Raw genomic sequence first — 26,254 nt, 5'->3', positions numbered from 1 at the left:
CAGGGAAATATTAAGGCCCTGATCTTTTAAGGGGATGTGAACTCTGCCTTCATTTTCTGAAGATACAGTTTTTCACCTGTGATAATTGTGCCTAGAATTAATTACCCCTTAGACTTCTGTCTGATTACTATTAACCAGGAGCACAAAGCTACACCCGCAAAAATGGAAACCCATTTTCCAAAATCAGACCACTACTATATTTTTATCATTATCACCTTCAATCACATTTATATTGCAGCAGCACAGATAGGCCAACCAGGCTTGGGCCCTGTTATTGTAGCACTATACTAATATCTAGAAAGCAACAGTTCCCTGCTCCAAAGAGCTTAGGGGCAGTTTTTTAAAGGTACTTGGGCACCTAACTCCCTTTGAAATCAAGGACCTGCATATGTTTAAAATCTAGGCCTTACAATCTACAAGTACAGACCAAATCCTCATCCCATCAAAATAAGTAGATTTGGCCCTATGTAAAAATAAGGTATAGCGGTGTTTTAATTGTCCCTGTGCAGTTTTTTTTAGTTTTAGTCTAATATGGGCCCAATTCTGCATCAGTGAAGTTGATCAGAGCTTTAACATTAACTTCAATGGGAGCAAGATGAGATCCCATATACAGAGCAGAATTTAAAGCTGTGCAGTTTTCTGCATCAGCTTGATCCCCACCTTTCTCTTGCCCCGAATCAAGAGGTGCTTTTCACAACAGTATACCTTGTCTGGGACAATAAAATATTATAATAAAAGTATTTATTTCTGTTCCATTCCAGAGAATTTAGCAAACCTTTACTTCCTGTGGGAAGAGCTGGGGTCTTGCTTTCTGAAATATTTCACCTTCTATGCAAACAAATGGTAAGTATGCTGGGATATGACTTATAAATTTTGTTGGGTGCAGAAAGTAAATGATCATGCATAAAGACAATGTGCTCATATTCCCAACATTTAGGTATAGGTGAACCTGTGTGAATAACATAAGAAACCTGCCTTTCCTCCCCCAAATTTCAAACCAAGCCTCATAAGATTCCAAAAAGTTGGGTTACCATTTTCTTATCACATTTCCCTTTTGTAGGTATCGCTGTACCTGGCTTCTTCCAGAAGCTGGAGTGCTGAAATATTGCAAGAGAGCCATTCTCAAGGTATTTCTGGGCTGATCAGAAACAAGAAGTACTGGCAATCTCGCAAAAGAGCCTGTTCTTGCAGACCTGAGAGGTTCTGGGAATTCGGATAAGCTTCAGATGGCCATTCAGACTTCTGGATGTTTATCCAAATTAAACTTGCAAACTCTTGAGATTGACCTGTCTCTAGTCTAGGGATAGATATACCTGTTCACCATGTAACTTCTAAAGCTCTCACATTTTCACAGTCTGTACAGACACCTTGATAGTTTCCCTATAAGTGTATCATATTTTTAAAATTTTATTTCTAAGGTCAGGCTAAATAATTCACTTTGTGTAGTCTTGTACGTTAAACCCTGTAAAATTCAGCACCTCCTTTTTAAAGCATGCATTCAAATGAGGTCAGTTGTTCCAGAAGCTTTTCCATGCAACAGCTCCTTCATGTAGCTAGAAGCTTATATTTTATTTTTTTAAATTAGTAATTTGTTGCTTGTTTGGACTGTGGCTTGCCATTTTCTCTATATCATGTGGGAGAAGAGCAGGCAGAGGAGCCATGATCTTGTGGTTAAAGCACAGCCTAAAGTCAGAAGATCTGGGTTCTATTTCTAGCTCTGCCTAAAGTCAGGCATCCAACATCATATTTAGTCACCTAAATCTGAGGCGTGAGTCACAGAAATACTGAGCACAAGCAGCTCCCACTGACTTCTATAATCTGCCTCTGAAAATCAGGGCACATGTATCTTGAAGTCTAACTTTAGACACCCAATAACCCATTTGTAAAATGAGGATAATAATACCTTACCAAACGTGTGTTGTGAGGCTTAATTCATTAATATTTGCAAAGAATTTTGAGATTCTTGGGTGGAAGGCACTAAAGAAGAGCTTATTACTATCACTATCTTCAATATTGTTTATTATATATATCAACATTTTGGGGAATTCTAAAAGGTCAGGCATGAAGTCTACTGGACTGTCAGATGCAGAAGGTTGTACCACATATGGTTGTAAAGGTAATTTTCCATAGATTTACAATGAATTGTAGGATTTAAACTGTGACCTTGATGTCACACACATGACCTTGAGGATTGATCTCCATACAGAAGATATCCATGTAAACATGATTTTTCTAAAGTAGACATGCTCTAACTTTATTCACTTAGAGGGATGGAAAAATAAGTAATTTCTTACTAGGGCACAGCAAGTCAGTGGCAGAGCTAGGAGTAGAACCCAGGTCATTTGAGTCCCAGTTCTGTATCATGTCCACTGGACCACACTTTTACATATGGTCACTTTATTGTAGATGATCTTTGGTCATGTTGTTGCAAACTCCATATATCACATCAAGCCAGCCATATTTATTACACAACATTGTGGCATCTGAGCATCTTACAAGATACAACATTTACCTGTAAAAGGTAGGATACTATATATAATTTCTCCAGCACAGGCTTTCTGGAAGTTTTCACAACATAGCTAGGCATATTTTTGATGGCTAAATGATTATTTATTTCTCTTTATGCAGCAGCACCATTCCAGCCTGTTTAAGCTCCTGTGCTTTTCTCTTCAGATTTAAAAAATGAACAAACTGCTTTGTGTTTTAGAGCCATAAGAAAGTAGGAGCCTTATGGAGGGAGGCTGGTCTCAGTTGGAAGGACTACTTACCTGAAGGGGAGGATGTACATACCTTTCTCATGGAGCACGTGAGTTGAAAGCAAGTTTCTGCTAGAGAAGAGCCCTGTGAGGTGTATTTGTAAGATAAATTTAGCCCATTGGTTTGTATTTTATTTTTACTTTGAGTCCTAGTTGTTCATTTCAGTTCCATCCCTAAATATTGTCAAAATGAGGTACTCCAGTTATTCAGATTACGTTTAGGCAGTACATTTGGTGGAAGACACCAAAGGAACTCTTGAAAGTGATGTGGGTGATTAAATAGTGGCACTCTTCCCTTGAGTCAGTACCGAAACAGTGGCCCAGCATGATTTTAGGGAGTACTGTGCTACTGGAAATGCAATGTAAAACCAAGATCTGAGAACTAGTGATCATTATAGATTCTATGTCACATTTTGCAAAAATAGTGTTTTAGCCTTAGCTTCCTGATAGGGCTGTCAATGAATCGCAGTTAACTCATGCGATTAACTCAAAAAAATTAATCGCGATTTAAAAAATTAATCGCCGTTTTAATCGCACTGTTAAACAATAGAATACCAATTGAAATTTATTAAATATTTGTGGATGTTTTTCTACATTTTGAAATATATTGATTTTAATTACAACACAGAATACAAAGTGTACTGTGCTCACTTTATATTATTATTTTTATTACAAATATTTGCACTATAAAATGATAAAAAATAGTATTTTTCAATTCAATTCATACAAATACTGTAGTGCAATCTCTATCATGAAAGTGCAACTTACAAATGTTACATAACTGCATTCAAAAACAATGTAAAACTTCAGAGCCTACAAATCCACTCAGTCCTACTTCTTGTTCAGCCAATTGCTCAGACAAACAAGTTGGTTTACATTTACGGGCGATAATGCTGCTTCTTATTTACAGTGTCACCTGACAGTGAGAACAGGTGGTCGCATGGCACTTTTGTAGCCGGCATTCCAAGATATTTACTGCTGGATATGCTAAACATTCATATGCCCCCTTCATGCTTCGGACACCATTCCAGAGAACATGCTTCTACGCTGACGATGCTCGTTAAAAAAAATTTTGCATTAATTAAATTTGTGACTGAACTCCTCGGGGGGAGAATTGTATGTCTCCTGCTTTGTTTTACCCACATACTGCCATATACTTCATGTTATAGCAGTCTCGGATGATGACCCAGCACGTTGTTCGATTTAAGATTTGACAAAACGCAAAGAAGATACCAATGTGAGATTTCTAAAAATAACTACAGCACTTGACACAAGGTTTAAAAATCTGAAGTGCTTTCCAAAATCTGAGAGGGGCAAGGTGTGATACATGCTTTCAGAAGTCTTAAAAAAGCAACACTCCTATGGGGAAACTACAGAACCCGAACCACCAAAAAAGAAAATCAACCTTCTGCTGGTGGCATCTGACTCAGATAATGAAAATGAACATGCGTCAGTCCGCACTGTTTTGAATCGTTATCAAGCAGAACCCATCACATGGATGCATGTCCTCTGGAATGGTGTTCGAAGCATGAAGGGTCATATGAATCTTTACCGTATCTGGCACCTAAATATCTTGCGACACTGGCTACAACGGTGCCATGCAAACTCCTGTTTTCACTTTCAGGTGACATTGTAAACAAGAAGTGGGCAACATTATCTCCTGCAAATGTAAACAAACTTGTTTGTCTGAGCAATTGGCTGAACAAGAAGTAGGATTGAGTGGACTTGTAGGCTCTGAAGTTTTACATTGTTTTATTTTTGAATGCAGTTATTTTTTGTACACAATTCTACATTTGTAAGTTCACCTTTCATGATAAAGCGATTGCACTACAGTACTTGTATCAGGTGAATTGAAAAATACTATTTCTTTTGGTTTTTACAGGGCAAATATTTGTAATAAAAAATAAATATAAAGTGAGCTCTGTACATTTTGTATACTGTGTGGTAATTGAAATCAATCTATTTTAAAATGAAATGTAGAAAACATCCAAAATATTTAAATAAATTATATTCTATTATTGTTTAACAGTGCGATTAATTGCAATTAATTTTTTTAATCGCTTGACAGCCCTCCTTCATGACCAAATTCCAAATCTGGTATTTGCATTCTGACTCCCTGTAGTTTCAATTAGACAATGTATATGTCTTCATTTCATGGGTTAACGTGGAGTGGAGTGTTGCACTGTGCCACTTTTTTCCTCAAAGGTGGCTGCATTTCCTTGCTGGATGAAGTGATCCTTCAGTATAGATTGTACATCAGTGTGTTGTTTGTAAATTGCTCTGATTCTTTTAAATGAAAGGTAGGACATACGTCATTATAATGATAAAACAGAATAAAGTGTTGCTTGTTCTTTTGCCTTAGTATGATTCAGTGTAGAAAAGCATATTTAATCGTTTCTCATAACTTCTAATGTTGCAGAAGTTGGACTTCACAGTGTCTGACTGTTCCAGTTCCTCAGAAGCACTTTCAGAGGAAGAACTCTCTGCTGACGAACTGAACAAACAGCTAGAAAAACTCATTATTGAGGACAAGGCGAATGATGAACAAATCTTTGATTGGGTAGAGGTATAAAGACTGTTTTCACCATACCTGTGCATTAACCATCTTTATAAACATTATCCCAGCCAACAGGATCACCTCTATCTTTTTCCACCTCTTTGTTTTGCTATCCTGCACTGCCCACCACAGTCTGATATTGGCTCTTTGGGAATAATATAGCCAAGTGCTAATCACTAGATCTAGTCACTGTCACAGAATAATTCCTCTGTTTCTGCATGGCTTCCAGTTGTGGTTAGATGTTGATAGATGTTAAGGGTTAACATAATGAAGGTTAAAATAATTAATTTACTGGATTTATTTAAAGTAAAGTTTTTACCTTGTTTTCTGTTTGTTTGTTGTTTTGTTTGGTTTTTAATTGCTTTATTTTTGGAGGTTTTTGTAAAAACTATAACTTCTAACTTTTAAAAAAAGAGAGAAAGAGCAGAAGTGAGGAGAGGCAGGGAAAGGGAGGGTTAGATCAACTTAGGAAAGTAGGGAAACCTGAGACAAGAGAGATTAAGAGAGATTTGCTAGCAGCCCAGCACGTGCATACCTTATTAAACTTTCTGGGGCTTAGCAGGGAAGGGTTAAGGGAGTTTCCTAGCTTCTGGCTAAGTGTCATGTTAGGTTGCAGTTTATACAGAGGACAGCTTGCTTACTTACCAGATTAGTGGTCGGGGTCACCAGTGTAGTTAGATGTTAATAGATGTTTGGCTGCATGTGTGTGTTCCCTCTGTGTGATGCCCCAGCCCTGTGCAAACAGCTGGCACTGCAGACCTCAAGCAAACCACCCAATGACCACAAAATCTGTTAAGGAACAAAGGCACCCAGCCAGGTTTATTGTCGATGAAGCACGGTATTAGTATCCCGCAGACTCTACCAGACCACTAATACACGTATACCCGTAACAATGGATCAGCTCAGTAAACGGTGGGACTTTCTGTTCCTCCCTAGGCCAAACAAAAACACTCCCTCTGAGATACATCTTTATACCCCGATACAAACAAGTTAGTACTGTCCCTCTGACATAGTTACTGCCCCCTGACATGGCTAGTTATCATCCATCACCTTGTATATGTTGGTTTGATCAAAACATCTCTGTTACGTACTGTCATCCTGACCTTATCTTTTAGGAGGGGTCAGTGTGTTCCTGTTATCCTTGGGGAATGTTTTTGTACCATCCTCGATATCGGAATGTTCTGGTACCACTTGATATCGAAATGTGTTTGTGTGAGTACTCTGTGACTAGCACTTCTTAGGAATGTGTATTTTTGCTATATCAGCCCTATTCTTGCCAGATTCTGTCAGAGGGTCCTGCCTCATACCAGGCCTCTGATTCAAGGGCTTATGTCTCAGGCTCTCTTCCTACTACGCCAAGCAGAAGTGTTCATAACCAGTTCATCTCTGGACAAGGCACATAGTATTTGTACAGTTGACCACTCTGCATCCTTCAGTTCACAAAGATTGTTAAATTTCCATAAAGCATCCACCCTATGGCCTGACATCTTAAGCACTTTCCCAGTATACGCTTTGAAACAGTAAGAGTCAGTACAGTTACAGTAGAAAATGGCCATTTCAATTTTATCTCCATTCTAAGCACAGGGGAGCAAGATATAGATATGATTGTAAAATCAGCATTTGCCTAGAGATAAAGAATATAATTTGCAGGAAGAAAATGTTAACTTCTGTAAAGTTATCTTATTTTTTTGTCTGCATCCTTATTTTGAAGGTTAACACATTATCTGATAATGACCTATTCAAATGTATAATTTTGTGAAAACATGTTTTCATTTAGCAATAACATTTTAAACCAGATATGCTATAGCAGTTTCTTTTCCAAGTATGGGGTGAAATTGGTTGGTTTTCTTCCTGACATTATCTGTGCCCCATTATGAGATTGTGTGGCCTCCCATGCAACAGTGGAATTCTTTGCAAACAGTTACCCACTGGCAATGCATATGTGTGCCCCGCTCTGTTCCAGTATTTTAGAACCAAGGGTATAAAAGCCTGCACCCACCCACTGACTCTTCTCTAACTCTGGGCACATCCTTTAAACCAGATTTTAACCTCTGTGTTTGAAATGATGTTAAACTGTATTTGTCCTATTGGTATAATAGGCATCATGGAAACTTGGTGGAATGATGATAATCAATGAGACACAGTGATAGCAGGGTACAAAATATAGAGAAATGACAGAGTAAGTCATGCTGGTGGGGGAGTGGCACTATATGTGAAAGAACGCAGAGAGTCAAATATAGTAAAAATCTTAAATGAATCAAAATGTTCCTGAAAAATGCGGCTTTAAGTGAAACGATATTAAGCAAATCCAATTTCCCCATAAGAATTAATGTAAATGGGGGGGGTTAGGTTCCAGGGATTGGCTTGTTTTGGCCTTGTTTTGAAATGGGATTAGCTTGATTTTTGACTTATTGTGAAAGTCAGGCTGCTTATTTACCACATGAAAATTAGCAACTGTGATTTATAGCCCCCTCTCAGGATGACTGAAGAGCACACCAGAAGCCAGGAGCGGCTCCAGGCTCCAGCGCAGCAAGCGCGTGCCTGGGGCGGCAAGCCGCAGAGGGCGGCCTGCCGGTCGCTGTGAGGGAGGCAGGCAGGCGGCTTTCGGCACCATGCCTGCGGGAGGTCCGCTGGTCCCGCAGCTTCGGTGGCAATTCGGTGGTGGGGACGCCGATGGCGCAGCACCAGCGGACCTCCCGCAGGCGTGCCGCCGAATCCGCGTGACCAGCCTGCTGTGCTTGGGGCGGCAAAAAACATAGAGCCGCCCCTGCCAGAAGCTTCTCAGGAGAGTAACTCAGAACCTGGCGACTCAGGCAGAGGATATTTCAGAGTCCTCCCATGCTCTGGTGGATATCCTGGCACTATCCGGTCCATCGCAAGTGGGGAAGAGTCAACACATGCATCCGACGAAGTGGGCATTCACCCACGAAAGCTTATGCTCCAATACATCTGTTAGTCTTAAAGGTGCCACAGGACTCTCTGTTGCTTTTTACAGATCCAGACTAACACGGCTACCCCTCTGAAACTTAACACAGCTTTTGTAAAGGGAAATCATGCCTCACCAGTCTACTAGAATTCTTTGAGCATGTAGACAAGGATGATCCAGTCAACAATGTGTAATTGGACTTTCAGAAAGCCTTTGACAAAGTGAGCAGCCATGGGATAACAGGGAAGGTCCACTCATAGATCAGTAACTGGTTAAAAGAAAGAAAACAAAGGATAGGAATAAATGGTCAGTTTTCACAATGGAAAGAGGTAAATAGCAGGGTCCCCCAAAGATCTGTACTTGGACCTGTGCTTTTCAACATATTCATAAATGATCTCGAAAAAGGAGTAAACAGTGAGGTGGAAAAATATTTAGATGACATAAAATTACTCAAGTTATGCCTAAGGCTGACTGCGAAGTGTTGCAAAGGGATCTCACTAAACTGGGTGACAAAATGGCAAATGAAATTCAAAGTAATGCACACTGGAAAAAATAATCCCAATTACATATACAAAGTGATGGGGTCTAAATTAGCTATTACCACTCAAGAAAGAGATCTTGGAGTCATCATAGGTAGTTCTCTGAAAACATCTGCTCATTGTGTAGAGACAGTTAAAAAAACTAATAGAATGTTAGGAACCATTGGGAAAGGGATAGATAATAAAGCAGAAAATATCATAATGCCATTATATAAATCCACGGTATGCCCACACCTTGAATACTGTGTGCAGTTCTGGTCACCCCATCTCAAAAATGATATATTAGAATTGGAAAAGGTGCAGAGAAGGGCAACAAAAATGATCAGGGGTATGAAACAGCTTCCATATGAGGAGAAATTAAAAGGTTTGGGATGGTTCAGCTTAGAAAAGAGAGGACTAGGGGATATGATAGAGATGTATAAAATCATGAATGGTGTGGAGAAAGTGAATGGGGAAGTGATATTTACCTCTTCACATAACACAAGAACTAGGAGTTCTTCTTTGAGTGCTTCCTCATGTCCATTCCAGCGTAGGTATGTGCTCGCCCCAAGCACTGCCGCTGGAAAGTTTTCCCCTCAGTGGTATCTGTCGGGTTGGCTCTGGGACCCCTTGAAGTCGTGCCTTCATAGCACCAGTATATAGGGCCTGCTGACCCACCGTCCCCTCAGTTCCTTCTTACCACCTGTGATGGTTGCTGGTTCCTTGTGTTCTTCGCAAGTACTCCTCTCAGTGGACTTTTTCAACTTCTTGTATATAGTTATTTACTAGTGGTTAAGTTTCGGTTCCAGTTTTTAGTATTTCGGTTACAGAACCCTGCTTAGTGGGGTTAACACCTCTCGGCACCAGGGCATGCCTCGGTCCCCGGGGTTTAAGCAGTGTGCGCCATGCCACAAGCCAATGCCTAGCAGTGATCCCTATTCTAGCTGCCTTAAGTGTTTGGAGGAGTCCCACGTGCAAGAGCACTGTAGAATTTGTAAAGGGTTCAGGCCCTGCACTCAGAAGGACAGGGATAAGAGACTGAAATTCTTCCTCATGGAGGCAGCACTCCATCCCCCCTCAGAGCCAAGCTACACCGACTCAGCTCTGAGCACTTCTACCTTGGTGAGAAATGCTCTGGCTTCTCTGATGAAAAGGCAGTGTAGTTTGGCCTCTCTGGCACCAAGAAAGGACTCCTCTTCAGTTCTGGGACTCTCCACACAATCAGTCACATCTGGTGCAGAGGAAGTCTACTCCTCCATGGGATTCTCGGCACTGCTCTCCATCACCGGTGCCAAGAAAGAAGCAGAAGATGGACTGGAGACACTGCCCAACCCCAAGGACCTCCGCGCAGCTTCGGCGGCAATTCGGTGGCGGGGACGCCGATGGCACAGCACCAGTGGACCTCCTGCAGGCATGCTGCTGAATCCGCGTGACCAGCGGACCGCCCACAGGCGTGCCGCCGAAAGCCGCCTGCCTGCTGTGCTTGAGGCGGCAAAAAACATAGAGCCGCCCCTGCCAGAAGCTTCTCAGGAGAGTAACTCAGAACCTGGTGATTCAGGCAGAGGATATTTCAGAGTCCTCCCATGCTCTGGTGGATATCCTGGCACCATCCGGTCATCGCAAGTGTCTTTGCCCCTTAACGATGCCATTTTGGACCCTATAAAAGCTATGTGGCAGACGCTAGCATCTCTGCAACCTACAGCAAAGAAGTACTTTGTCCCATCCAAGGGATTCAAAGTCTTATATACCCAGCCTCCTCCGGGTTCACTAGTGGTTACAGCGGTGAACGAACCGGAGCACACGGGTAGCAAGGACCAACTCCAGAGGCCAAGGATGCCAAAAAGTTAGATCTTTTTAGCAGGAACGTCTACTCTATTACTTTAATTCTTGGAGTTCAATGTCTAAGTTCAGGCAGCTGTTGCCACAGGAATCCAGAGCCATGAAGATTGAAGAAGGAAGAGCGGTGGCAAAAGCATCACTTCAGGTGGCTTTGGACGCAGTGGACTCCATAGCATGAACCATGGTTTTGGCTGTGGTTATGAGAAAGAGCTCATGGCTGCAGTCCTCAGGCCTTCCCTGGAAGTGCAGCAAATGGTGCAGGACCTCCCCTTTGAGAGCTCGTCGCTCTTTTCGGAGCAGACAGACATTAAATTACATAGCCTGAAGGATTCTAGGGCCATCCTAAAACCCCTAGGGCTACACACACTGGCTCCGTCTAGGAAGCATTTTTAGTCCCAACCATTGCCACGTTTCTACCCACCTTAGTCTAGGCAGCACTACAGTAAGAGGCGGGATAGAAGCTATAAGAAGAGGCCTCCTCCCCAGTCCTCGTCTGCCCATGTGCCTGGCCCCACCAAACAATCATTGGGGTCTAAGCAGGCCTTTTTAAGTCACACTTGAGGATGGCGTACCAGGACACTGCCTGGATCCATCTTCCCCAATTTTTGAGGACCAGTTATCCCACTTGTATCAGGCAAGGGCCCACATTATCTTAGATCACTGGGTGCTACACACGATTGGACTGAAATACACCATTCAGTTTAATTGTTTCCCTCCTTCCCACCCTCCCTCCCCGTCCCTCTTCAGGGACCCTTCTCACAAGCAACTTCTAGCCCAAGAAGTGTGGATGCTCTTGGAGGTGGGAGAAGTAGAGGAGGTTCCTCCGGAGCTAAGGGGCAGGGGGTTGTAGAACCCTGCTATTTCCTAACCCCGAAGGCCAACGGCAGTCTCAGATCCATCCTAGATCTGTGAAACCTCAATAGATTTATAAAGAAGCTGAAGTTCTGCAAGGTCTCCTTGGCCTCCATTATCCCTTCTCTGGATCCAGGGGACTGGTATGCCACCCTCGACTTAAAGAACGCTTATTTTCACATTTCAATCTTTCAAGGTCACAGAAGATTTCCTCTGATTCATTGTGAATCGGGTACACTACCAGTTTACTGGGCTGCCTTTCGACCTGTCTACAGCCCTTCGGGTATTCACGAAGTGCATGGCAGTCATTGCAGCCTTCTTGAGGAAGCAAAGGTGGAGGCAAATGTTTGGTTAATACTGTCAACCTTCAAGAAGATAGGCCTGTTGATAAACATGCAGAAATTGACACTCTCACCAGGTCAAAGAATAGAATTTATAGGGATGGTCCTCAACTTCCGGAGACCAGGTTCCAGGCCCTAGGCACGATCAGAGAGAGCCTTAGAAACCACCCCATCCACCATGGCAAGAAACTGCATAAAACTCCTGGGGCACATGGCCTCATGCACTTAAGTGGTGCAGCATACAAGATTATGACCTAGATCTCTCCAGACTTGGCTAGCATCAGTGTACCAGCCGGGCGAAAATTGCTTGGACATGGTTCTCACACTTCCCCCTTTGTTAATCACCACTCTCCTTTGTTGGTTGGACCCAAGGACAGTATTTTTAGATGTCCCATTCTCAAGACCACATCTGTCAATGTCTCTTGTTACTGACGCATCTGCGCTGGGTTGGAGGGCTCAGCTAGGGCTACTCGGAACCCAGGGCCTCTGGTCCCAGGTAGAGCTCTCGCTACACATCAACACGGGGGAACTCAGAGCAATGTGCCTTGCCTGCCAAACGTTCCAGCCCCACCTGGAAGGCAAATGCATGTTGATGCTTACAGACAACACAACAGCGATGTTCTATATAAACAAACAGGGTCGAGCGTGCTCCTCTCACCTATGCCAGGAAGCCCTTTGCCTGTGGGAATTCTATATAACCCATTCAGTCCACTCAAGGCCTCCAATCTTCCGCACACAGAACAAGTTAGTGGATCGTCTCAGCAGATCCTTCTCCAATTATGAGTGGTCCATTCACCCAGACATCATGAAGGACATTCTGCAGAGGCGGGGAGATCCCCAGATAGACTTGTTTGCAACGAGACACAACAGGAAGTGTCTGCAGTTCCTGCTCCTTCCTGAATCACAGCCCCGGCTCACTCACAGACATGTTTCTTCTCCCTTGGAAGGACCATCCATCTCTTTTATGCATTTTCTCCCCTTCCGCTCATACACAAGGTCCTGCTGAAAGTCAGAAAGGAAGGAACGAGCCTGATCCCGACAGCCCCGGCCTGGCCACGTCACCAGTGGTTTACCAGCCTTCTGGACCTCTTGGTGGAAACACCAATCAGCTTGCCTCCATTTCCAGATCTGATCTTCCAGGACCACGGCCATCTACATCATCCAAACCTCAAGTCCCTTCATCTCACAGCCTGGAAGCTCCATGGCTGAACCCCTTGGAGCTAACATGTCCGGACTGGTTCGAGAGGTCCTTTTAGGGATCAGGAAACCATCCACTAGAGTTACGTACCTGGCAAAGAGGAAAAGGTTCTCTGTCTGGTCAGCACAGAAAGGTGTTTCACCCACGCAGTCATCAGTGCCATTCATTCTGGATTACTTACTACACCTGAAGCAGCCAGGGCTATTGGTGTCATTGATAAGAGTCCACCTGGCTGCACTTGGGGCATTTCACTCGTGGGTAAATGGCTGGTCCATCTTTACAAACTTGATCTGAAGTAATTTCCTCAAAGGCCTGTACAGACTGTACCCCCAAGTGCTACAACCAATCCCACCCTGGGATCTCAACCTGGTATTGTTGAGGCTCATGGGTCCCCCATTCGAGCCATTGGCAACATGTACTTGTCCTGAAAGGTGGCCTTTCTGGTGGCCATTACTACGGCTAGAGAAAGGTCTTGGAGATTAGGGTTCTTACTTCAGAACCTCCTTACATGGTATTCTTCAAGGATGAGGTCCAGCTGCGCCCTGACCCAGCCTTCCTGAAGGTTGTTTCACAATTCCATAGTAACCTGGACATATTCTTCTAGTCTTCTATCCAAAACCACATGCCAATAGCCAGGAGCAGAGATTTCACTCACTAAATGTCAGACATGCGTTTGCCTTCTACATAGAAGGACTAAATAGTTTCGGAAAACTACACAACTCTTTTTGGTGGTGGATGAAAGTATGAAAGGTCTTCCAGTCTCAGCCCAGATAATTTCATCGTAGATCACTTCTTGTATCTGCACATGCTACGACCTAGCGAAGATCCCTGCTCCGTGCCTGACGACACATTCCACAAGGACACGAGCATCTTCAGCTGCATTCCTGGCAGAGCTCCCAATCCAGGACATCTATAGAGCAGGAACATGCTCTTTGGTCCACACTTTTGCATCACACTGTGCCATCACTCAGCAAGCCAGAGACAATGCTGGATTTGGCAGAGCAGTGCTACAATCTGTTTGTCAATGAACTCCGAACCCTCCTCCTATACCTGCTTGGGAGTCATCTGCATTGGAATGGACATGAGCAAGCACTCGAAGAAGAAAAAATGCTAACCTTCCATAACTGTTGTTCTTTGAGATGTGGTGTTCATGTCCATACCAAACTCCCACTCTCACCAGGGCCGTCCTTAGGATTTATGGGGCCCTACGCAGTATTCTTAAACTGGTGCCCATATGCTCGGTGCAACTGGTGCCCCTACGCCGGTGCATTCGGCTCTGTGAATATGGCCCCTGCCTTCTGCTTAGTAAGGAGACTGCAGCGCGCACTGGGTGTGCGGGAGCTGACCCGCTTTTACCTGCTGTCCCGGTCATAGGCGTGGACTCCATGGGTGGATGCTCCAGAGCTGGAGCAGAGCGGGGAGGTCGGGCACCCCCCGGCACGATGAGAAGTCGGTGCCTATGATAGTGGTGGTGCCCCAAATTTTCGGGTGCCCTATGCAGCTGCATATGCTGCATATGCCTAAGAATGGCCCTGACTCTCACCCCCACCCCTCTGTTGGAGATAGCCGGGAAGGAGAAACAGAGGGGGTGGCAGGGCCCTGTATCTGGCGCTATGAGGGCACGACTCCAGGTGGCACCAGAACTGACCCAACGGATACCACTGAGGGGAAAACTTTCCGGCGACGGTGCTTGAGGCGAGCACACACCTACATTGAATGGACATGAGCAACACATCTCGAAGAACAACAGTTACAGGTTAGTAACTGATTTTTATTCAATTAAATTAATAGCAGGTTTAAAACAAATAAAAGGAAGTTCTTCTCACGATGCAATGTCAACACGTGGGACTGATTGCCATGGGATATTATGAAGGCCAAAAGTATACCTGGGTTCAAAAAAGAATTAGATAAGTTCATGGAGGATTGGTCCATCAATGGCTATTAACTGAGATGATCAGGGAATGCAACCCCATGCTCTGGGTGTCCCTAAACCTCCAACTGCCAGAAGCTGGGACTGGATGACAGAGGATGGATCACTCAAAATTGCCTTGTTCAGTTCATTCCCTCATCTGGCATTGGCCACTGTCAGAGACAGGATAAACCATTGGTCTGACACAGTATGGCTGTTCTTATGTTCTTATCTTGATGTATGCTTGCAACTAAATGTAGGTCAGCACCATTTCAGCTCTCTCTTGTTAACACAGTTTGTCAGAAACAGGTCATTTTTCTACTGCTGTAGAGTCAGCATAGTCCGGAGGAGAGATCACAAGACTGAAAGTCTGGGAACATCTCAGTTCTGGTTCTGGTCCTGGCTTTGCCATCAGCTCTCTTGTAGATTTGGGCAAGTCATTTAACTACTTTGTCAGTTTCCAATCTGTATGATGAGTATAAGACTCACCTTACAGGGGTATTGTGTAATGTGACTAATTAAAAATTGTCTATCATTTTGGAAATGTAAAATGTTGTATAAATGCCAAGTATTATTTCTCTAGCTAAATGAATAGTGAACGTGTGTAGTTCAGTAGATTGTAGTGTTGATTAGATATATTGGATATACATTAACACAGCTGAGCTATTTTCAAGAAGTTTAATGGGGAAGATGAATTTTTACACAAGGGATGGATTGGATTCCTACTGCAGCAGCTTTCACTGAACTTGCACTTAGTGCCAAATTCAGCAGTGGATTTTGGAAACCGTTTCTGTTGTACATTAGAGTGCTTTTAACTGGTCCATTTACTCTTGATTTCAGGCTAATCTAGATGAAGGCCAAATGAGTTCACCTACATTCCTTAGAGCTTTAATGACAGCAGTTTGTAAAGCAGCCATTATAGGTGAGTAACTTTCAAGCTAAGGCTGTACAAAACAATCAAATATGAAAGTAATGAATTTACAGATTACTTGGGTTTTAACCACTTATTTTTCTGTTTGAGGCTGGCTAACCTTTGATACAAATTGTGCATCAAGATTTTTTTCTCCCAGATTGTACAGTTTTAGTGCTGAAGAAAGTGAAGTACTGATACCACTGTCAAGAGCCAGTCATAGTGCAGGAGAGATGTGCCAGCTGCCCCTTCCCAAACATAGGTCTGCCAGTGCCCCTCAAGTCTTTACCTGCAGCACCTGGGTCCCCCTTGAGCAGGGACTTCCAGCTCTGTTGAATTATGCCTGATTGTTGATTTTCCGATGTAGGTGAAAATCCACTAGATGCTATTCTGAAACAGGTTCTGTTTTTTTCTGGTGCTCTAAATACAAAATTGGACTTAAAATCTTTGCAGAGGTCCCCACTGTCCATGGAACATGGAGAGTGCAGCATTTCACTTTCAAAGTTTGATACTAGAGAAAAGTAAATTTATGTGGCTTAAATACTGCTGTTATTTTCCTCTAAGATAACAGGAATCATGAGAATGTGCTAACAAAGCAGCTACTATTTTACAGGTGTCTGGATTGAACTGTCTGTGAGGTTTCAGCCTTTTAAAAAACATTCTTTCTTTCAAGTGTTTGCTCTTGGGATGGGTGTAATTGAATTTCATCTCACTGTTGCATGGATTTCAGAGAGGCCAAAATCCAGGGAGAGCTTTTTTCTCTGAGAGTATAATCTTCTTGAGGCCACCTACTGTTAAAGTCTAGATGCTGCAGGATTTTATCATTCATATTTAGGGGTTTCCTGATACATCCTTGCTCTGTAAATATCAGTAATGTCTTGTTCTGGTTTTGTTTTCTATCATCTCTATCTAGGTTTATTTATTTTTGCTCAGATTTTCTCTATCATGCTCTTTTGTTTATATGCTGGTTAAAAGCTGCTGAATATTTTTCTACAGATAACTCTTCCCATGGTGGTGTACATTTTTGTGGACTTCTAGCAGGGTTTGATATACTTTGATTTTCTTATTTGTGATTTAGTGTTCTATTCCTGTTTGTCTTTTGAAAGAAAAACGTCCTTGTAATTATTTCAAATCTCTGGGAAAAAAGAAAATGTTCAGCCTCTCTTTGTGCGTAGATGTTCGAGTATTCAAGTGCAGGTGCATACATGAAGGCTGGATAGAGGCCTCACTGAAAATGTGGTCCAGAGTTTTTGAAAGTGTTCACTATATTTGGGGAGTGGGAAGCATTGAGAAGCAGATTATATGTTCTTCGAGTAGTGTCCCTAGGAGCACTCCACTGTAGGTGTATCTGCACCCCTGTGCCTCTAATGGGAGATTTTAGGTAGCAACATCTGTTCAGTGCTCTCCCTTCCTTATGGTCTGCCTTGAGCTGCCATGGCCAAATATGATTTTATTATAGAAAACTCAATGTTTTTCTGGACCATTTACCGAAGACTCAAAAGGAACAGTTTTAGGCTATTGTCAGAGGTCAGTTAATATCCAGAATGGCACTACAGACAGCACTGGACACAGCCTATACAGCGGCCCGCTCCATGTCTGTGGCAGTGGTAATGAGGCAGGCTTCTTGGCTACATCTTTCTGGTTATCCAAAGAGCTGCAGACAAGATCTCCCATGTGAAGGGCCCAAGCTCTTTGCGGAGAAGACAGACTCTTTTCTTCACCCCTTGAGGGATTCCCAGGCTACATTATGCTCCCTGGGAATCTACACTGCAGGACAGAAGAGAAGATATAGCTTTCAGCCACAGCACAGGTCATGACCTCCTCGATACCCACCATCTCAGTGCTGTTATGAGCTGCAGCATAAGAGGCCCAGGGTTCAAAAGTGGAAGCAGTCAGCACCCCAATCTGCGACCTCTTAGACTGCCTCTTCTGAGCACTTTTGATGGGTTGGTAGAGGGCCCAAACAATTATACCTTGCAATATTAGCTGCTGCTACACATGTCATGCCCCTTCAGAAATTGCCTGCCCCTTTCACAGCAGTTGGGAGACTATCATCTCTGACAGAGGGATCTAGGAGATTATTTAAAAGGGTTACGCCATTCAATTAAAGTCTCTCCCCATTCTCTCTCTCCTTCCCTGTCCCTCTTCAAGGACCCTTCTCATGAGAACTTACTTCATCAGGAAATAGCTCATTTGTTATGCCTAGGGGCCATAGAACCAGTCCTGGCACAACTCAGGGGCAAGGGATTTTACTCCCATTATTTCCTGATCCCCAATGTGAAGGGAGGTTAGAGACCCATTCTAGATCTAAGGTCATTAAATAAATATGTGAAGGCGCAGAAGTTCAAGATGGTCATGCTAGCAGCCATTATTCCAGCTCTAAAGAAGGAGGTTGGTTTTCAGCCCTCAACCTACAAGATGCTACTTCCACAACACACAGGAGATTCCTACGATTTACCATTGGGCAGGACCATTATCAGTACAGGATGCTCCTATTCGGCCTCTTGTCCACACCCACAGTATTCTCCAAGATTCTCACCGTCATAGCAGCATATCTACAAACATTGGGCATTGTCTACCCATACTTAGATGACTGCCTCCTCAAGGCTCCCTTGTTCAAGGACACCATACAAGCCACCCAGATGATCATGCGCACATTTGCACAGCTGAGCCTGCAGCTCAGCTTACAGAAATCAACACTGTCCCTGGTACAGTGATGAGTTTATTGGTGCCAACCTCTACACAGTACAAGCAAGAGCATTCCTCTTGCTACCCAGCCTCAGCACCCTCACAAGTCTCAGAGAGACAGTTCAGGCCAGCCCCCAAACATTGTCCAGAAACTGCCTGCCGCTGCTTGGTCATATGGCAGCATGCACCTTCGTCACCCCAAATGCCCAGATGTTCATGAGATGTCTTCAGATATGGCTCAGTTCTGTCTATTCCCCGAGCAGGGACAGACTAACAAAGCTGCTATCACTGCCCTCTGCAGTAAAGCACTTATAGACTGGTGGAAAGACCCATCCAATGTCCGAGTAGGCATGCCATTCGTGCAACCACCTCTGACTCCCTAATAAGCTGGGGAGCTCATCTACATGACCACAAGGTTCAGGGCAAGTGGGCTTCCACGGAAGCAACCCTCCATATCCATCTTTTGTAGCTAGAGGCTGTCAGGAACATCTGTGCACACTTTCTCCCTTTCATCAAGAACACACACACGAAAGTCATGACAGACAATATGACCTGTATGTTTTACATAAATCACCAGGAGGATGCCAGATCTCCTTCCCTCTGCACAGAAACACTCAAACTGGAATTTGTGCATCAGTCACAACGTGCTCATCTCAGCAATCTATTTACCAGGGATACAGAACGTGACAGCTGACAGTCTTAGTCGAAACTTTTCTCATGACCACGAATGGGAACTGAACTCAGAGATGCATCGAGACATATTAGCCCTTTGGGGAATCCTGACTACAGATCTCTTCACTACTTACTGGAACAAGAAATGTCCTCTTTACTGCTCCAGGGCTGGCCTGAGGAAACATTCATTGGGAGATGCCCTCATCCTCCCATGGGACAGGGACTTCTTGTATGCCTTTCCCCATTTCCTCTTCTAGCCAAGATCCTGTTGAAAATTCAACGAGACAAAGCAAGAGTTATTCTGATTGCCCCCTTCTGGCCAACACAAGTCTGGTTCCCTTAAAGTACATCTCATGGCCATAACTGCTTTCCACCATCAGGTAGATGGATGCTCAGTGTTCGCTCACCGAGATTCCTTAAGGCAGGGGTTCTCAAACTGGAGGTCGGGACCACTCAGGGGGTCACAAGTTTATTACATGGGGGGTCGTGAGCTGTCAGCCTCCACCCCAAACCCCGCTTTGCCTCCAGCATTTATAATAGTGTTAAATACATTTTAAAGTGTTTTTAATTTATAAGGGGGGGGGGGTCGCACTCAGAGGCTTGCTATGTTAAAGGGGTCACCAGTACAAAAGTTTGAGAAACACTGCCTTAAGGGCATTGGGAATCTCTTCCCACATGTGAGACCACCCGCTCCAGCCTGGGATCTTAACCTAGTTCTCAGGGCTTTGACTAGACCTCCTTTTGAGCCCATGGCAACTTGGTGTCTCTTTCACCTGTCCATGAAGACAGCATTTCTAATTGCCATCACCTCAGCTAGGCACATAGGAGAAATAGCAGTCCTGATGGCACACCCACCCTACACAGTCTTTTTTAAAGACAAAGTAATTCTGAGGCTGCCTCCCACTTTTCTCCCTAAAGGTACCTTCACTTTCCATATGAATCAATAGATACACCTTCCTTTTTTCCCCAAAATCACATTGTGATAACAGGGAGGCAATTCTGCATATGCAAGATGTTAGAAGCATTCTACTTGGACAGGACTAAGGACTTCAGGAAGTCCTCTAAACTCTTCCTTTCACTCATGGAAAGATTCAAAGGCTCCGTGATATCGGCTTAAAGACTATCCAAATGGGTCTCTGGTTGCATTAATCACTGTTATCAAGGGTGCAACCTGTTGCCTTCATCTGGAGTTTGTACGCACGCCACAAGGTCAATTTCTAACTTGGTCAAATTTTTTAAAGATGTCCCTATCACAGAAATCTGCAGAGCAGCACTTTGGGCGTCTGTCCACACTTTCACAGAACATTATATGATCACTGGAGATTCAGCCTTTGATGCCATCTTCAGCTCCACAGTACTCTCTGTAGTAACAGAGTCTACTTTGAAGCCCCAGCCCTCCATGGAGAATACTACTGTGAAGTCATTTGCACTCTCATTACCACTACAAAAGTTATTTTTCCTCCCTTGGTATCCTATTGTTAATTGAATTGTCTCGTTAGACTGACCTCACACTTGGTAAGGCAACTCCCATCTTTTCATGTATTTATACCTGCTCCTGTATTTTCCACTCCATGCATCTGATGAAGTGGATTCCAGCCCATGAAAGCTTATGCCCAAATAAATTTGTTAGTCTCTAAGGTGCCACAAGGACTCCTTGTTGTTTTTGCTGATACAGACTAACACAGCTACCATTCTGAAACCTGTCATCTGCAGTGGAGCACCCAGAGGGACACTACTCGAATAAGAAGAGGAAGTTACTCACCTTGTGCAGTAATACGATAGTTCTTCAAGGTGTGTGTTCCTATGGGTGCTCCACAACCCGTCGTCCTCTCCTCTACTTCGCAGTTCTCTATAAGGGGCTCTGCGGTAGAGAAGGAACTGAGGGGGGTTCATCCACACAGTGCTAGATAGCTTCAAGGCAGACCATGAGCGGGGGAGAGCGCATGTGCAGGCTGAACAGACACTGCTACCTAAAATCTCTGATTAGAGGTGCTGGGACACAAATACACCTATCCGTGGGGGGACACATCTCGAAGAACCATTGTTACCGCACAAGGTGAGTAACTTTCTCTTCCTATTATAGAAATAGCCAGTATAATGTGAATACAATTTTGCACGTGCATACGTGAAGGCTGGGTAGAGACGCCTGGCTGAAAATGTGGTCTAGAGTCTCTGAAAGTGTTCATTGTACTTGGGGAGTGAGAAGCACTGAGAAATAGATATGTTCCTATCGTAGAAATAGCCCATATTCTTTTGGTTCCCTTTTGTTTCAGTTCTCTTCCCATTTCTGACTAACCTGAGTTTGTCGTTTCTATTTGAATAAATAAATATGATGAAAAACCTGCCCCTGGCCTCAGACCCACCAAAAGTAACCCTGGTTCTTCTTTTCTCTCCAGCGGATTCTTCTAGTTTCCGTGTGGACACTGCTGTTATCAAGCAGAGAGTGCCGATCTTACTCAAGTACCTAGACTCAGATACAGAGAAGGAACTACAAGCACTTTATGCACTACAAGCATCAATAGTAAAACTTGATCAGCCTCCTAGTAAGTGTTTTTTTGTGTTTGGGATTTGAAAAATCACTATATGGCATTGAAGGAAAAGATCCAGGTGGAGAATTAGATTTGGGTCTCAGATAGAGTCTGGTAGATTGTGCTCTTCCTGAAGGGGGAACAGACTGGTTAGGTGGGTGCGAGGGGGCTGAAGGCAAACTACTATTATAGCATCCAATTATACAGTGCATGGCTGTAGACCAATACTCTTCCCCACCCTCCCGGCTGAAGGTGAGCTCCTCTATTGGCTGCCACCATAAGCAGCCAAGAAGGAAATGCCCATAATGTGGAGAGAAGAAAAAGAAAAATTTCAAATCCTCTGCTGCATTTAGTAGCAATTGCTCTACTTACTCACATTTCAGGGCAATTGCACCTGCACACCCACACCATAAGCCCTTGAGGGCATCTGCTCTTGGGTCTTCAGCCGTCACCTCTCTTGGTTAGAGACCCGGGTTTCTCTCCCTCCTGACAGGAGTTTTTGCAGGCTGTACAGTTCCCTCTCTACACTGTGATATCCCCAACAGGCCAACGTCTGCACTTTGCTTTCTCCCCGAAGGCTGTGAACAGTTGTAATTGCCAGCAGTCCCAAGTTACCACACAGCCCTTTCTAAGCAAGTACATTTATTCTTAAGACTAAAGCATTACAGAGAAAACTTATTAAAAACCATAAAAGAACCTACATGCATGATAATAAGCCTACCAGACTCCAACACATCTCAGCTCCAACCAGGACTCTGGTGGAAGTCAGTTCTTCAAACCCAGCATGGGTTTTTTCTTTGATTACATGTTCATAATAGACAGCCTTAGCTCAGAACTAAAACACTCATGAATAGGTCAGTCTTTCCTTTATACAGCTTGGGCCTTTGATCTTGAGACTCTGGGAACAGGTAATCAGCAGACAATGGTCTCCTCAAGGCATAACTTCTAAAGGCTGGCTTTTTGCATAAACGGGGTGGGGAATTTGCATTCATCTCCCCCTAGAGATTCCCCCAAGCAAATCACTTGACCCTGTTTATCCCCAAAGTCAATTCTTGTCTGGCACGTTGTTCAGTACAGTCATTTGAAGTTCATAATACTTCCCAGGGTTCACATCACATTTCCTCCCTGGAGAGATTACATACAAACCTGGCCCACAATCATAGATAACCTTTCCATTTAATGCAATGGACTCCAAAAAATCTTAAACTTAATTCAGTAAGGTTTTTTCCAGGATACTTCAAGAAATCTCCATATCTGTAACATAGGTGCTGTCATAATTTCTAAACTAGTGAAACTAGGTAGCTCAGAATGGCCACTGTAGATTCTGTTCCATGGCCATTTGCTAGTATACACGCACACGCTGCTGCCTTTCCAGCCCTCTGTTTAGCATATGACAGCATGTTCTGTAGCATCAGAGGAAACTTTACTTTAGCAAGTGTGTATTTAACCTTCATAGCCTGCATAATCAGGGCACAACCACTATTAACAGCAGTTCCCACTACTTGCTTTTCCACTTCTCACTGTAATAAAGGCTGTGGAGATTAATGGAAGGAGGAGGCACACATCAGGACCCTAGGGGGGGCTCTGGGTGATCGCTACTTCCCACCACCCAACACAGATGTAATGAGGTTGAGTAGTGTCCACAAAAGAGAAACTAAACAACTAATTATTCCTTAAGAAAGGTTTTTAATGACTTACAACCATAAAGGCAACACAGACAGAATGTGCCTAGTGACTTAACATGTATTGTAACCATTCCCAACCAACACACATTTATATGAAATACTGATACATTAATTAACTATAGTTTACTAATTTTAACCTTCCTATTAACTTATTTAACAACTTATAAACTTTTACTGGCTTTTCTGATAAACTGAATGACAACTTATACTGAAGACAGCCACAGCAACATGCAAAGCTATTATTGTTTACAGACTACTAGCTTCACCAGCGCTGTACCTGCTTCCAGCAAGGCACAAAACATATACAGTTACTATATATTGATTAACTATTGACTACTACTATTTTTAAACAACTTAAACAATTTACTAATATACTTAAACTATGGTATTAATACAGATTTAAGATTAACTAGCTCAAGCACAACCAGACCTCCTCAGTCCGAAGCCTTACCCTGCATTCTTCCAAAGATACATTACCTTTCAGTCGACTGTTTCCTGCACTGGCCAGGTACAGATAGTCGGTGAAGCGCAAGTCCCTTTGGTTCAGGGGGTGTATGTGAGTCTGACAAAGAGTGATCTCTTTTAGATCAACACACACACAAAACACTTGCGTCTTCACACCTTATTTATACGGTATTTGCTGGCCGTGTTTCAAAACAGGTCAACCAATGAAAGTGGCCAAATGTTTCAGTGTGGTATTTGCGGTTGTCTTGATCTTATGAACTGTGCACCTGTGCTCAGCTCAGCTCTTCTCTATGCGGCTAATTGTGGTCAATTTGCTAGACTCAAAAATGCTCGAGTTAGCTTAAAGAAGTATTTGGTTGCAGAGCATAGTAACCACACGTCTGTATCTATCTTTACAGAGTTGCCTTCTTAGTCTATAAAGCTTCCTAGCTAGATTATGCTTATGCTTGCAGGATTCAACTGTACTCGCTTCTTACAACTTCCGGAAGTTTTAGGCCTAACACTGCTTAGCCTGACACTACTTGACAAGGCTTATGCACATTAATCACAAAGGCCACTTTTATTCAGGTTTTAAACTGATATCTCTAATCATTTCTGTATTTCCTTGTCTACCAACTACTGTACATTACTAAACAGATGTTTCCCCCTTGCAGATCTGTTGCGGATGTTTTTTGATTGCTTGTATGACGAGGAGGTGATATCAGAGGATGCCTTCTACAAATGGGAAAGCAGCAAGGACCCAGGAGAGCAGAATGGGAAAGGAGTAGCACTGAAATCAGTCACAGCGTTCTTCACATGGCTACGAGAGGCTGAAGAGGAATCAGAGGATAATTAAAACTTAAAATACAGAAAACAAAACAAAAAAAAGAAACAATTTAAGTATTTTTTTAAAAAGTTTCACGTCTTCGCCAATCACAGTGCAGCAAGGCCAATTCTCGCACATAACCCCCTCCTTCCCCCACATATGCACGAGTGGGAGAGGAAAAAAAATAGATAAACATAAAGGTGATCATGGAGGAAAAAGGTACTTGGGAAAAAAAAGTAAACTTCAAACCTGAGGGCGGGAGCACTAAACCAAAATACATGTATTATTTATAGAAAATATTTTCTGTTTTAATCATTTTTTCTTTTCTTTTTAAACAAGGACTCATACTTTAAAAAACAGATCTGTTTAGCAAAAAAAAAGTTGAAAACTTTAATTTATTATTTTAAGGACTGCAAATGCCAGTGTAATTTTTACATTTGCAGTTTCTGTAAACAAATTGTATGATAGAAAAAAGCAGAGAAATAAATTACCCTCCCTTTCAGCTGCACCTCAGTTTTGTTTCAAAGCATGGTAGATAAACTTTCAACAGGGTTTGGGGTAAGCTACATGAGGGAGAGATCTTTTTTATTTTTTTTTTAATTGTCGTCATATTTTTCTGCCTGCCTCTCAGCTTGCTTCAGAGATTAAAAAGAAAATAGTAATCAAAACATACATAACCTTGGAACCGAAGGAAATGCATTTGAGAAAAACGCTGTGGACCAGAGTGCTCCAAGAAAAACTCAATCAAAACAAAGTGCTACCCTGGGGGAAAAAAAGTACTAGTGATATTTTCAAAACCTTTAGAACGACTTTAAGGCTTGTAAATACATAGAACAAATATTTAAAAAAAGAAAGAAAATGACTCAATAGTATTTCTTTTCACTTTGAAAATATAAAGAACAAAAATAAAGACAAACATTGCAAGTTTACAAGAAAGTAAAGCGATTTCTCCTTTAGAGAGCTGCTGAATGCGCCACCATTTCTGAGTGGTGCTGTCTTCCTTCTCAATGTGTAGATTCTGGATCCAAATTTGTTTATATCGTGTGTGTGTATGTGTCTCTACACCAAGAAAGAGGGGTGTGGGCCATTGCGGTAAATGTGGGGTTGCTGCTTGGGAGACCCTTTTTGCAGAAGTTAAGGCTGAGGAGCAGCTAGCTGCGTCACTATACAAGCTAGGTTTATCCAATTTCAAATACTTCTCCTCTAGGCTGGGAGATGACCTATGGGGGCAATAAAATTACTGACCCCTGCTTAGTTTTGCAGCTGTTGGACTACAGTGTGTCTTGTGACTCAAGAACACTGCATTGTTATGGTGGTAGCTCTATCTAAACAGGTTGCAGCCTTGGAACCAGATAACCAACATCTCTTCTCAATGGCTTGTACATCCATTGTCACCCAGCCACCACTGCTGTTCTTTGTGTCTGTCAGTTGCCTTGCTGTGCTTAAGGAACCCAAAACCCCCAGGAGTAAAAAACAAAAAACAAAAGAAAATAAAGAAACTACAACATTAAGCAAAAGGGGTGAAACAAGTGCTGCAAGTGACACAATGCTCTTCCCATCTCTGCCCAATCTCTACTGGTGTATGAAGTCTGAGTACTGCCTGGG

At 43.1% G+C, this 26,254-nt stretch overlaps 1 protein-coding gene across 3 annotated transcripts in view; it reads left to right on the top strand.

Annotated features, from left to right (window-relative positions):
• The window catches only part of EIF4G3 (eukaryotic translation initiation factor 4 gamma 3), a 437,959-nt gene extending 413,181 nt beyond the window's left edge, over window positions 1-24,778 (top strand). For all 3 annotated transcript variants that reach the window (XM_065421392.1, XM_065421390.1, XM_065421391.1), the window contains 6 exons: window positions 762-843; window positions 2,708-2,806; window positions 5,176-5,322; window positions 15,737-15,818; window positions 21,563-21,709; window positions 24,498-24,778. In XM_065421392.1, the coding sequence (XP_065277464.1) occupies window positions 762-843; window positions 2,708-2,806; window positions 5,176-5,322; window positions 15,737-15,818; window positions 21,563-21,709; window positions 24,498-24,679 (739 nt within the window). In that variant the 3' untranslated portion in view covers window positions 24,680-24,778. The remainder of the gene's footprint in view (window positions 1-761; window positions 844-2,707; window positions 2,807-5,175; window positions 5,323-15,736; window positions 15,819-21,562; window positions 21,710-24,497) is intronic.
• Window positions 24,779-26,254: the final 1,476 nt, after the last annotated feature.

The sequence above is a fragment of the Emys orbicularis genome, chromosome 22 (genome assembly GCF_028017835.1).
Source record: "Emys orbicularis isolate rEmyOrb1 chromosome 22, rEmyOrb1.hap1, whole genome shotgun sequence".
Classification (NCBI taxonomy): Eukaryota; Metazoa; Chordata; order Testudines; family Emydidae; genus Emys; species Emys orbicularis.
Note: the sequence above shows the minus strand (reverse complement) of the source record. Positions and strands in the feature narration are given on the sequence as shown.